The sequence below is a fragment of the Manacus candei genome, unplaced genomic scaffold (genome assembly GCF_025592945.1).
Source record: "Manacus candei isolate 608988 ecotype Guabito, Panama unplaced genomic scaffold, ASM2559294v1 h1tg000076l, whole genome shotgun sequence".
NCBI classification, from domain to species: domain Eukaryota; kingdom Metazoa; phylum Chordata; class Aves; order Passeriformes; family Pipridae; genus Manacus; species Manacus candei.
Window position 1 is genome coordinate 9,919,513 of NW_026138124.1, and position 13,413 is coordinate 9,932,925.

A 13,413-nucleotide genomic window follows, 5' to 3' on the forward strand; every position below is an offset into this window, starting at 1 on the left:
CAAAATATTAGAATCCTGCAAACCTGAGCTGCTCGAGACAGGTGAATTTTCCTTGCTTTCTGAAGGCTGAGCAAGTTGCCTGTTTTATTACAATTCAGGTTTGGTTATTTTTAGTAAAGAGTAAATGCAATGTTATGCTGATGGTTGCAAATTATTGCTTGCTTTGTGTGCTTGAGATCTGCAGGGCTGGGAGGGGGATTTTGTCTTTTTTAGCAGGTTGGTTTTCATCAGGTGGTGTCATTGGAAATTCAGATTTTCTGTGTGTGTTTGTAGAGCACTGTGGGCATTTTGATGCTTGTGTTTCTGGGGGAAAAGCACCAATCCTACTAGAGAGAGATTCTTCAGTCAGATGAGCTCAAGGTTTCTTGACCCTTCACCTCAGCTGACCTTTTTATCCTCTGTTTTTTTTTTCTTCCTGCTTATGCAATACTTTGTTTCCTGTTTTGATTGTCAGCGTTGTGGATGTGTTGTGGTCTTCTTGCCCTGTTTTGGCTGGTTTGGCGTTTTTTGCTGGTAACCTGCGAACTAGAATAAATAATTTCATATATTCAAATTAAATATTTGAGGCTTTTTGGTGCTGTTGCTGCTGCTCATCCTGGTGGCAGCGAGGATCTGCACGTTGCTTTTGTGATTTTGGTGTTGTTTGTGTGTCCAGTTAATTCCAGATGATGTTAATTGGTCAGTTTTTAGCAACCAGGGCAGATTAATTCCACCTTCCCTCAGTTAAACTCTTGGGATTCTGCCCTTTTTGGTGATTAAAGCAGCTTTTTAGTAGCTTGTAGTGCTTTTGCAGTATCTGAGATCATTTATCACACATCTGCCTGGTGTAGACTAGAATTTATATCCATTTTAGTGTGGAAAGAAGACACAGAGAGGTTAAGTGGCTCTTGCCTGAATGTCTCAGGCAGCATTAAGAGTTCAAATGCTTTTACTCTTCCCCTTTGCTCTGCTTTGGAAAGCTGTGGTTTGTATCTCATTCCAGCATTTTACATCAGTGCGTTTGGATTTTGAAGAACAGGAGGGAAAAAGCACTGTAAGGGAAGGTGGTTTTTTGTGGCTGGTCTGACTTTCCAAGTAACTATTAAATAGGAATTTAAAATGCATTTGTTGTGCTCGTCCTCACTGCCTGTGTCACGCAGTAATTATGTTATCTGAGCTGCAGAAAATCCACTGGGCCTGACTAACCACTTCTAACCTTTAGACAAACTCACTTCCAAATGAACATTTGTTTCTTGTAATGCTCAACATCCACGTGTGAGCTGGTGCAGCTTCAGCAGCAGTGCCTGCTCATCACAATGTTGCTGTTGCTTCTCCTCAGTGCACCTCTAAATCCGTAACTGGAATTTCTTTGCCATTTGGGAGCAGCCCTGTGGGAAGGGGAGTGACTCTGGTTCTTGCTTCAGGTGCAGGTTGGTGGTGCCAAGAAGAGAATGTCGTGCATGGCAGTTCTTCATTCCTGCTGTCACCGGTGTGCTAGTGTTGCATCATTGACAAAAATAACAGATACATATAATCAAGGAAGATTTTTAACTACTTGCTTTACAGAATTTGAATAAAACATCACCGAGGGAGTTTTTGCCAATCTTAGTGTAAATTCCTCGGTCTCTGAGGAAGTTTCACAGAATATGCACTGTAGGTGCTTTGATTAGTGAGAAACTGGCTTTGATGTCGCCGTTTTCTTCTTTATCTTTCTCCAAAACAGGAAGTGAACAAGCAAAAATATCAATATTAGGTGTATTTAGTCATGCAGTCATATTTTTATGATGACTCTTAATAAATCTCCCCAGCAGTCTGGTAACAGCAGAGCAGCTTTTGCTGAGACAAGGGTTTGTGTCCCAGCTTGTGTGCTCTGAAGTTGTCCAGGGCCTTTCAGGGTGACCTTTGTCTGGGAGGGACAGGGGTTGTGCTGCACCTGAACTACACACAGAGGCTTTTAGAGCCTTCCAAGATAAAAGCCAAGGAGGTGGGGGTGGGATTAGAGCTGCAGGATGTGCAAAGAAAAAAAAGTCTCTGAAGTGAATAGAGATTCTCAGATGAATAATTGTGGCTGCAGAACTTGCCAAAGCTCCACTCCAGCCCTTGGTTTCCTCCAGCTCAGCTGAAACAGAACTGGAGGTGCCTCTAAAGGTACCTCTAAAGATGAGTTTTAACATTCGAGGCTGGGGAAGCAAAAGGATTAGTTTTTGCTGCTGGAAGAGGAGCTCTGTGGTACATAAATTAGGGGTTTATGTGCACTCTTTGGGCTGCAGTTTTTATACAGAACAGACTTTAAACTCGAGAGTGGTTGATGGGCACGTGTAAATATTGCAGCATTTGAGTACTAGGCAGTAAATGCTTCAGACAATTAACCTGGGTTTCTCACACCCCTCTTCGTTTCAAGGAGGAGGAGAAGGGTGGTGACTTCAGTTCCCTGCCCTCCTTTTCCAAGTGGAACATCACCTCTGGAGCCCAGACTGGGGGTATCCAACATGAGGCTTCTACAGACACGGAGCAGATTTTTTTCTGAGCCAGACTCCTGCTGCTCCCGTTTGTATCAGTGGCAGAGCTGGCAGGGATCCCCTCTGAAACTCAGGCCAGCTTTAGAGGTGTAAACTTAAGGTTTACCTTGAGTTGGGCACCTGCACTTGCACAGTTGGAGCTTCAGAGAGGGTTTTAGCCTAAAAGGAAACCTCCAGGATGACCTGCTGATAAATGTGAAGGCAGAGCAGAGGGTGGGTTCCAGCACGAGGCTGTTTTGGAAGGCACTGCACAAGTCATTACCTGGATAGATGGGAATTAAAAGCCACAGTGGAGTTGTACATCCATATAAACAGCCTTGAGTTTAAGTAACACTCTGAAACTAAAAATACCCGGAGCAGTTGGTGAGCTGGAGGTTTGGGACAATTACTTGAAGCTGGGTGACATTTTTAGCTGAGGTTGCGTGGTTTCATTTAAACTTTATTAAACAAACTGGAGCTCCAGTATTCCCTGGAGAGTTGGATGCAGCACTAATCTCCTGTTCAAGTGTCTCCAGCTCTCCTGGAAACCCTCCAGCTGAGGTAACACCGAGGTCTGTGTTAGCAGAGTCAGCCCAGCCACAGTGACAGCCTGTGGCTTCTCCTTTTGGGGAGAAGACCATTTCTTTCAGTGGTGACTTTTGGAAGTGGGCAGATATATATATATTTTTAAGAATTAACATACAGTATCTAACTACTGAAACTTCTTTCGTTACCTTGAATGAGAACCTTCCAATAAAAAGTTCACTTCTCTAATTTGGAGGTGTGAAGAATTAGCTCTGCAGTTCCAATTTCACAATAATTTTGAGGTGCCACTGGGAGGTGTGATGTGGAGGTGGCTTTTGCTGTGCTCAGGAGATGGTTTTTGCTGTGTTGACTACCATGAACTTATTTTGGGAAGTCTGAAGTTTTCCTCTGTCAGTTCATGAATGCAACAAGTGTATTTAGTAGTGTCTGTCTCCTGTGTCTGATGAGAGCAGCTTGTGAATGGTCTTTTGGAGGTGTTTGGGGAGAAATGGCTCCTCAAAGTCTTTGGGCTGTGGAAAAAGTGAATAAACTTAATGAAAGAACTTCAGGAAGCAGGGTTGTCAACTCTATTTACATCTAAAAGTGGGATTAAAAACACCTCAGTGGTCTGTGATGCTTCACGTGCAGGGCTTGTGGAACTGAGAGAGAAAAAGGTGGCTTTGGGGGGGTGTGAGTGTTCTGATTCCTAGTGTTGGTGTAGTAATAGATGTATTGCTTCCAGAAATAATTCCTTTAATAATTTAAGACTTAGTTTTATTTCCTCTCAGCACCCCATCACGTTCTATCTCTGTGTTGAGTAATTGGTACTTTTGGTGTTGGGATTTTGTGTTCAAATATTTTGTCTTCCAGCCTCCCAGTAAACACTGATAATATCTTTGATTTATACTCTGCTCATTTCAGTTGTACTTCGGTGTGCCTGCATCTAAATGTCTAATGAACTTCTCTTTGCAAAGCTTTGCAGATGATTTTAAATGGGCAGCATCAGTCATTTTAATGGCTCCTGAGGAAGGAATGGAAGTAATTACCTTTCCTGTTAGTCCATGACCTGTTTTGTAGTTTCTGCATGCAAACAATAATATTAAGTGGTCTCTGGCACTAATAACTTGCTTTTGAAATATAACATGGGCTGGCAGTGTCAACTAATCATTGTTATTAAATATCCTGATAGTTTAGTTCTCTTTGAAGGTCTTGGTAGTGTTGATGACCAACCTTGTTCCCAACCTTCTCCTCACCTTCACTGGCACTCCAGTCACTCCTGCATGTCATGGTAAATATGTTTATATGGGATTTTCCTGTTCCCAAGCACTTCCTGAAGTCCACACTGCTGTAAGCATCAGGTTAATTAATGCTTCGTTTGCATACAAACTTTTTTACCAAATGACCACCAATCTGATTGGATGAACTGTGAGATCAAAAAAAATAATATGGGGAGAAAAAAAAACCCCAGAATGCAGAGTCTGTTTTTATTAAAAGTGTGTGTGTGTGTAGGGGTATAAAAACTGCAATAAATGGGAATGTTTTCCTCAAAGAACTGTTGCTAGATTTAGTCTGAGATCCAGGTTGTTTGCTTTACCTTGCCAAAAGCACAAAGCCAGGAGCTTCCCCTTCCCATGTTCCCTGAGCAATCCCAGGCTCTTGCTCCTTGAACACCTGGTGGGGAGTTGTCCCTGTTGGCTGGAAATGTTCTGTAGTTCTGCTCTGCATCAGAGGTGAGAGGAGGTGAAGCACTTCAGTTCTTTCTTCTTTGAGTGCTCATTAAAGCATCACATGTAAAGGCACAGGCACAGCCAATGCCTCTCTGGACAGATGTTGTTATGAAATAGTGAGATTTAAACACCACATGAGCCAGGTAACAGCGTTATCCCAACATTCTTCTGCCAGGTAATTAAAGCGTGCTTGGTTTAGTAAAACAAGATCTGTGATAATGCTACTCATCACTGTGCTAATTGATAGCTCTGCTGCTGTGTGGGTCACACTGGAGGTTTATTTCTTAGCTGCTTTGATTTTATTTCTTTATCCTGGTCAGAAGTCCCCAGAATCTGTAATAAAACTCGAGCAGAAACATAACCCAATTTCTGGTGTTACACACAATTGTTAAGTGGAGCCAATGGTCTGTTTTGGTGTTGACAAGGATTAAAATCAGGGAGGAATGTTTTAATGTGATTTACTTTTAAGGATTGATTTTTCTTTTGATGAATGAATTAAGTGAAATGCAGAAGTTTTACTGAGGGCTGGATTAAGCCCTCGAGGGTTCTGTTTTATTTTGGCTGACAAAAAGCCCTGACAAGCCTTTGGCCATGTCAGTGTTGATTCTGTCTGGCTCGTGATATCAGGGTTAGGAAAATGCCTTACTATAAATACAGTGGCACAGCTCCCATGTGCAGCATCACTTCTGCAGCTCCTGGAGGAGAAATAACTCCCCCCTGCACCACGTGGGGACTTCCAGGGGGCTCTGGGCCAAGCTGTGCTATTCCTGAAGCTTGGCTTTGGACAAAGGCCTTGTTTTGTTCCACGAGATACTTCCCTTCTCAAACACTTTGTTAGAAAGTTGCCTTGTGCCTGTAAAGTTCTTGAGGGCTTCCTGCTTTCCAGGAAGCTCCCAACCCAGGCATGGATGGGATGGCAGCAGGTTTTCCACCTTTACAGCTGTGGACAAGCCTGGGCAGGAGGAGCTGGCAGGCAGATTTTGGCTGTGCAAGGGAATCTTAGGTGAAGAATTCCGTGTAGTCCCAAGTTTTATCCCTCCTGAATCATGCCTCATGAGCATGTAGTGGTGGGGAGGTATTTTATTTTTTGAATACAGAAAATCAGACTTTACAGGATGAAGCTGCTTGAAAGATGCTGTTGGAGCTGCTCTTAACATTCACCACTGTTGGTTGCAGATAATTTCTCTGGCTTGCATGCAATGTAAAACTGATCATAAAACTGGCTCATTTTCCTTTGTGTGACAATAATGGGGCTGAATTTAGAACAAATTATAATACACCATTGAAGTCAGAAAACTTAGGCAGTGAACTGGTGTTCACACTGATGTTAACTATAGGTCTGCTTCCCTTCTCTCTTTTCAAGCAAGATTAGATTATTAGATCTCATTTTCCAGTAGTCACATTTCCCCATTATTTAGGTGAAATCATGCATTTAATTTCTTTGTGTCTCTTTATTGGAAAGGTAAATGTAAGGCATACAGAATTCTGGGATTCCTTAAGCTGTTACCTTTCTCTAACACCTTTATTGACTGGGTTTTTTTCCCCCCCTCTGTTCTCACTCAACAGTTACAGACATAGAGCTGAAGAGGCTGAAAGATGCTTTCAAGAGGACTTGTGGCCTCTCCTATTATATGACCCAGCAGTGCTTCATCAGGGAAGTTCTTGGTGATGGAGTCCCTCCAAAAGTTGCTGAGGTGAGCTCTGAACCTGCTCTTTTCCATTTGGGAAGCCAAATGCAGTGGATCACGTGGAGCTGTGGGTGTGCACACACAGATGTGCTTCTACAGGCCCAGGAACTAATTGAATTTCTTTCCATTTTTTCCTGGTTTTTCCCTAAGTGTTGACAGAGAGGATGATACTACTGGCTTCTGTAAACAGTTTGGGTTCTGTGGGGGTGTTTCAGGCTTCCCAGGAAAATTTGCAACGTGTGTGAACACAAGGGAATTAAAAGGAGGGATCTGATTTGCCCGTGGGTTAAAACCTCTCTTCAGTATTAATTTCTGAGGGTGTTTTCTGGGTTCTTTGACTGTTGGTAGCCCATAAAACTAAACAAACAAAAAAATCAATTGCATACAATTGATTTGAAATAATTCATAACAAAATTCTCAGCATTTTATATTAGCTTGTACTATTGTGTCCCTTTTATGTCAATATTAAGGATTAAATTACTGATTTAGTCACAAATAGAGGTTCTGGGTTTTCACCTGTCTGCTGGCTGCTCTCTATTTTATTTTTTAAAAATCTGTCCTTAAAGACACAATTTTGGTGATGGTTCTGTCCTTTAACACTCATCATGGTTATACAGCAGTTCTTGGGTTTCCAGGTGGCGAAATAAAATTAATGGAAGAGTCATAATTGGTTTTTGATGGCATCTCATCAGAACTCATCTCAAAATTCCAGTGCCAATGATGGTACTTGTCAGGCTCAGGCAATGCAGGGTCATATCTGGGAGCTTGAATACTGTACATTTGGACAAAATTTGGGGTTGATTCTGCTCATACTGAAAAGGGGTGCTTTGTAAACGCTGGCTGCAGGATGGGGAGAGGCAGGCAAAGCCATCAGGCAGCTAAAGACCTTGCTCTGGGTTTTGAGTCTTTCAGTCATTAAAATAGATCATTTGGAGCCTCAGGTTGCTGGGCTGGCTGCTCTGCATGTTCTGAGTAATAGTTATTCATGTCTGAGTAGTGATGGGCCTTCAGGAATTTGTTAAATTAAAAACACAGGAGTTGTGCAGCAGGAACACAGAACAGGGAACTGAAACCAGGGGAACTCTGGTCGGCAGTTTGCATGATTGTCACACACACAAACCATTATTTACATGTTCAGGACAGGAGTGTTCTCCAAAGATCTCTTGGCAAATGGAGTTGGGGATGATAATAAAATGGACTGAAGAGCTGTGCTGTGTCTGTGTTAACTGCAGGTGGGGAGAACCATGAACAGCTTTTGGTTTTAAATGCAGGGAAATAATGGAATCACCATCTGCAGTTGTGGGCACCTTGATAGTAGAAGTGTTGTGCAGAGGAGGTGGAAGGACAGAATCATGATGATGATGATGTTTCAAGAAGGCTTTTTCTTCATAGTTTTCTATTTTAGGCTGTGAAGGAGAACAGCGTTGAGAAAGGAGCTCCTAACTTTGGCCAGTGCAGTCATTTCAGTGACTCATGAGATGATATCTGTTCTAAATACCCACATTATGATTGTGAGGTGGTTTGTGCACAGCATTCAGTGATCCTGACTGAGGAGCTGAGTGTCAGTGCAGCTTCTTCTCCAAATGTGACTCACTGGTTCCCAAGCTGCAGCCCCAGAAAGGCAAGGAGGAGAGGGATGATGCCAGCAGGGACAGGAGGGACACACTGAGGGGGCTGCCAGAACAGGAACACACACTTCCCAAGGACTGGGAGAGGAGAGGGGTCAGAAGGATAAAATCAGGAGTGAATCCAGGACATTTTATACTCTGGAGAAAGGAGCCAGGAGAACGTCTTGAGCATCTCCTGCTCCCCCACAGCCTTTACTGGAGCTCATGGGCACAGGGCCAGGGATTGGGACCCAAAGGGAACTGCTTGGATAGGCTGAGGCTGCTTTTGAGCAGAAAAGAACCATCTCTTTATACTCTTCATGAAAAATAAGCTGGCAGACTCAGATCTTACAAAAAAGCATTACTTTGTACCATGTCATTGTCCTGAATTTTACATTGCGAAATGTAAATTGCTCTGATAGCCTGGGTGTGGCTATTTTAAGTAAAGCTGCAACAGTATTAAGTAATTTTGGAAAATTGCATCATATTTTCATGGTGCATATTGCTACAGTTTTCTCAAATAGCACATTAATGTGAAAAATTGTGGAGCCCCTTCTCTAGGCATGCACACTAATTTGTCTTATATATTGTTCTGTGACCACTCAGTGTTTATAAACTCTTCCCAAGGAATGGTTAAGCAGCTAAACTCAAAGCAATGCCAGCTGCCCATGGTCATAATTACATATATTAGATACAGATACACTGGGCATTCTCATAGAATTCCTTTTCTGTGTTTGTATCAGGAGCAGACAATGCACTGAAATAATGCATAGATGTAATATTTGGCATTCAGCTGTTACCATAACTGAGATGTACAAAGTTCAACAGAAGTGAGGGGATGTTTTAACTGCATATTTTAAAAAAGCAGTGATTCCAGTGTGTAATATAAAGGTAAAATGCCCACATGGGCTGTGTAGCCTTGAAGGCACCTTGTGAAAACAGAATAATTAGCCATAAAAAGTGTGGAATTCAAGTCTCTGCCGTGAAGCCCATACAATCCCTGTGCCCAAATAAAGCCCAAATTTAGTTTTAATAATTTAGCCCTTCAAGCATTTGGAAAGGGATTAAACTGTAGTAATAGAAGAGGATGAGCTGAGCACCCTGTGGAAATGACTGTGCTTGGGCAGAGCTGTCTGAGAGTGGGATGGGTCTGAGGCTCTGCAGAATGTTTGCTGGAGGATTAAATCCTCCTCTGTTATTGGTCTCATTTACACTGATGTGCCTGCAGACATATTTTAATAGTTTTAAGTGGATAACAGTGGGAAGGGGCTGGATGGGTTGGACCAGGAGAGGATTTTCTGCAGGTTTCTCCAGGGAGTCTGCAGAGCAGTGGTAGATCTGGTGTAGCCACTCTGGGTTAGGTGTTCCCTTATCTCCTCCTTGCCACCACAGCACTGTGGGGCTTGGCCAGGTCTAACCAGTGCCCTTGACAGCCCAGGACTGGTTTTGTTTGGTCACTCCCAGTCCTGGCTTAGTTTTGCCTTGCAGTGGAAACCACCCCTGTGATAGTGCAGTGACTCACGGCGCTCTGACCAGCCTGGCCTTGAGGATTCAGCACTGGGCTTGGGGGGAAAGAGGGGATAGAAAGAGGGGTTTGGGTTCCAGGAGCTTTCTTCTTAGTCTAGTTGAGAAGCTCTTGTTGAATCCCAACTCATCAGGTCCTCGAGGAAGCACAGCTCAGTCTGAGCTTTGTCATCAGACGTTTCTGACGCTCAGTTTTGAACCTCACGCCATCATCCTGAAGAGTCTCAGAGGTGACACATGCCACCCTTGCAGGTGTGGAAGTTAGCAGCCATATAATATATTCTTTGGGAATTTTCAGTTGTCTTCTTCTGCCTTTTTAACAGGAAAAGCTGCAGGTTCAGCCCTCCCAGTGATGTCACTGCAGCTGCTCACAGAGGTTTCCTCTCAGTGCTGCTGGTTTTGTTCCACCTTCACTCAGAGCTGTCTCTGAAAAGTGTCACTTAGTGATTTACATTATTGAAGTGATTAAACTACCAAGGAAGCTAAATTTTCCTTTATTAATACCAAATAGTGGTCAGCAGATGACCTCAAAAGCTCCTGTTTTTAACAATGCAGGAAGATTTTATTTTCTCTCACGTCCATTTCCAGTGTTCAGCTGCTTGTTTTAAGGTAATTAAACCTTTTGTGGCAGCATTTTGTTGTATTTTGGTTTAGAAGTGTAAAAGGTTCACATGAAATATTGAATCTGTCCTCAATAATTCTGAATCTGCTATTGGTATTTGGCTAAATTGTTATGTAAGGAATATTCTCAAGGCTTTACTGGAGAAAAGTGAAAAAATCAGTACATTAAAAAAACCCCAGTACACATCCTGGTTTTAGTACTGTTTATTTAGATTGTAATTCAGATGCAAGCAAAGTAAACACTGTTTAAAATACAACACTCTTCCTAGTAGGAATTGATCTCTGGTCCTTTGTCTTCCCCTCTGAAAAAGTCCTATTTAATAAATAAGTTCAGCAAATAAAGGCTGCTGTCCAAACCACGAGCAGTGAGAAATCCCTTAGTTCTGCTCTTTCCCAGTAGTTCCTCATCAGCCAGACTGGATCCTTTCTCCTTATTCTCAGATGCTCCCTGTGATACCTGTAAGAAAATCAATTTATAAGACACGCTGAAATAAGAAGTGTAAGAATAACAGATAAGTTCTGACTGCTTTAAATTCTAATACCTGCTGGAGATCCCTGTCTTGGGATCCTGATGGAGTGCTGGTGTCTGTAGGAGTAGATTTGGGATTGCAGGAGGAGCCTGTGTTGGAGGAGCAGTACAGCACATGTATTTTCGTGTCCACTCTGGAGAATTAAAGCCAAGGTGATGAATTGCAACAAGTGAGTTGGTAATTCTTGTTTGCTGGAAGGAGTTGCTGTCTGTCCTAAAACAGCAGAGTGACTTCATGTCTCGTGGATCAGTGTTGAGTCACTGCTCAGGTGCTGATGGGGCACTGAGCCTGCAGCATCCAGGCTTTTCCTGGGAAAGGCTGCAGCCTTTTTCTTGGGAAAGGTGAATTCTTCAGCCCTTCCTGACCTGTGGCTTTTCCTGGGAAAGGTTTCAGCCTTTCTCGTGGGGAAGGTCAGTTCTTCAGCCCTTCCTCAGCTGGCTTCAGGTGCCGCTCCGTGGATCTTCCATAACTTCTGGGTGGAATTCTTGATCTCTAGAGCTTTCTCTTGGAAGCAGGTTGTAAATCCTGCTCTTAGAGCAGGGCACTAGACTGGAGCAATCCCTCCAGCAGCAGCTGCAGTGTTGGGATAGTTCAGGCAGAGCTGCTGGAAGGTTGGTTTGTTGGTTTTGGTGTGTCCCACCTTTCTGAAGCAGCAGTTGTTTGTGTCTTCCTGGAAGTGCCTCAATGAAACACTTGATGCTCCAACAATCCCCCTGATGGTTCTGAGATTATCCAAGCCCAACCTGGAGGAGATTTCACCTTCATTTCCCTGCTAAATAGTCTGGGGAAATAACCCCATGAGCAGGCCAGAAGCTGCCTTCACTGGAGGGTTCTGACGTGGTTTTTGACATTGCTCTTCATGACAAGTACCTGTGTTTCACTGTACCCTGGCAAGGCTGTTTTATAGGTACCAGAAGAGCTACAAAAATATAACAATTAATATTTGAAGCCTGTTTAGGTGGCTGGGAGGAGACAAGCCTAAAACCCACATGAGATGGAGCCTCAGTCTAAGCTGTTGCTGTTACTTCTGCCCTCTGTGTTTGCCCTGCCTTTGGTTTTAACTTCTCTGGTTTCCTCTCCTAGGTTATCTACTGTTCATTTGGAGGAATATCCAAAGGGCTACACTTCAATAACTTGATAGTTGGATTAGTTCTACTCACAAGAGGCAGAGAGGAAGAGAAAACAAAATGTAAGTGGTGTAACTTTTAGCAGCAACAACAAGATTGTGGGTAGGGAGTGCAAATACACTTCTGAAAAGCAAACAGGAATTGTGGTCCCTATTCCTGCATGTAACCAGGGCAAACATTTTCCAATAAAGACATTTTTAGCTGTAATTTTTGAAATTCAGTGCATTTTTCTTTCTGTAATCATCAAAATGAAATATATGCTGTCATCCAAGTGTTGGGATCCTCCAGAAAGCCTGGGGATCTCTGGCTGTGGGCAGGGGAAGGAGGATGGCCTTGATAATTTTCAAAACAAATGCAAGCATCTGCCTGCTGACTTGTGTTGTTTTGTCTTCTTTGTTAATCTGACTTGATAGTATTTATTTTGCTTTTGATGACAAAGGTAAAAGAGAATGGACATCTTGACCTGAACTTTGTTTTGAGCTCTGCTGGAACTGGATCAGCCAGAGTTTTTATTCCTTCAGTCCTTGCACAGCCTTTGGCATTCCCAGCCCGTTGTAAATTTAAAATCTGACCAATGTCACTGCCATAGTTGTTGACACACATCTCTGTTTCCTCAGATATTTTCAGTCTCTTCTCTAATGAATCTGGGAGTTATGTGGTCCGTGATGAGATGGAGAAGATGCTGCATGTGGTTGATGGGAAAGTCCCAGAGTCACTCAAGAAATGTTTCTCGGAGGTATCTCATCCAGCTTTTCCCCTACTGCATTTCCAAGAAAATAAAAATTACCTTAAGTAGTTTCTTTTTCGTGCTCCTGCACATATGGGAGCAAATTGACCTTGTTTAAATTGGGTAAAAGCTCCCAGTTTTTGCTGTTGTGATATTAGAGGTATTTTGTGGCTGTGAATAGCAGTTTGGTTATATAAATGCAGGCATTCTCCCTGCTCCTGTACTTACTGTGCTGCTTTCAAAGATACCATTTCCCAAGGGTAATCATGTTATCAGGTACATTTAAATACTAATATTGCTAGTGGGAACTTACTCATTAGTGTGGCCATTTTATTGCAATTAGGGGAGAAATCTGGAACATGGATCTGAGAGGGGAGAAAATTTGCATCCTGGATTTAAAAATGCCTGCCAGCAGTGGGTGCTTAAAAATAACAGTTTTATAGTATTACTGTTGTCTCACTGTTCCTGCCAGGAGCTACAACATTTATTTATGCTTCAGGTTGTTTGGGAGATGTGATCTTTATGAGGCTTTGCTGCAGTCCTGCTCCAAAACAGGGGATTGGTGCTTGTAGATTTTCACAGATGATTCTTAGACACCAGAGATCCTGATGACTTGTCAGCTTTTGTGCTTTGGTGGCTTTGTTTGTTATCAGAGGGCTAAGATCAGCAAAATCTAGACATGACTGTACATTCCACTGCCAAAGGGATTGACCACGAGCTTTATTTGTGGCTACCAGATCACTTAATTACCTCAGATTTTCTTGTCCTTACTGAAGATAACTTTGGTTCTGGGCTTTGCCTGAACCAGGCTCATTGGATCTGGCCCTGGGATCGTGCTGGATTTGTAGGCAGTGATGACA

At 42.8% G+C, this 13,413-nt stretch overlaps 1 protein-coding gene across 5 annotated transcripts in view; it reads left to right on the forward strand.

Annotated features, from left to right (window-relative positions):
* USP32 (ubiquitin specific peptidase 32) overlaps window positions 1-13,413 on the forward strand; it is a 67,342-nt gene that overhangs the window by 14,047 nt on the left and 39,882 nt on the right. For all 5 annotated transcript variants that reach the window (XM_051809375.1, XM_051809377.1, XM_051809379.1 and 2 more), the window contains exons 2-4: window positions 6,296-6,423; window positions 11,783-11,888; window positions 12,444-12,562. In XM_051809375.1, the coding sequence (XP_051665335.1) occupies window positions 6,296-6,423; window positions 11,783-11,888; window positions 12,444-12,562 (353 nt within the window). The remainder of the gene's footprint in view (window positions 1-6,295; window positions 6,424-11,782; window positions 11,889-12,443; window positions 12,563-13,413) is intronic.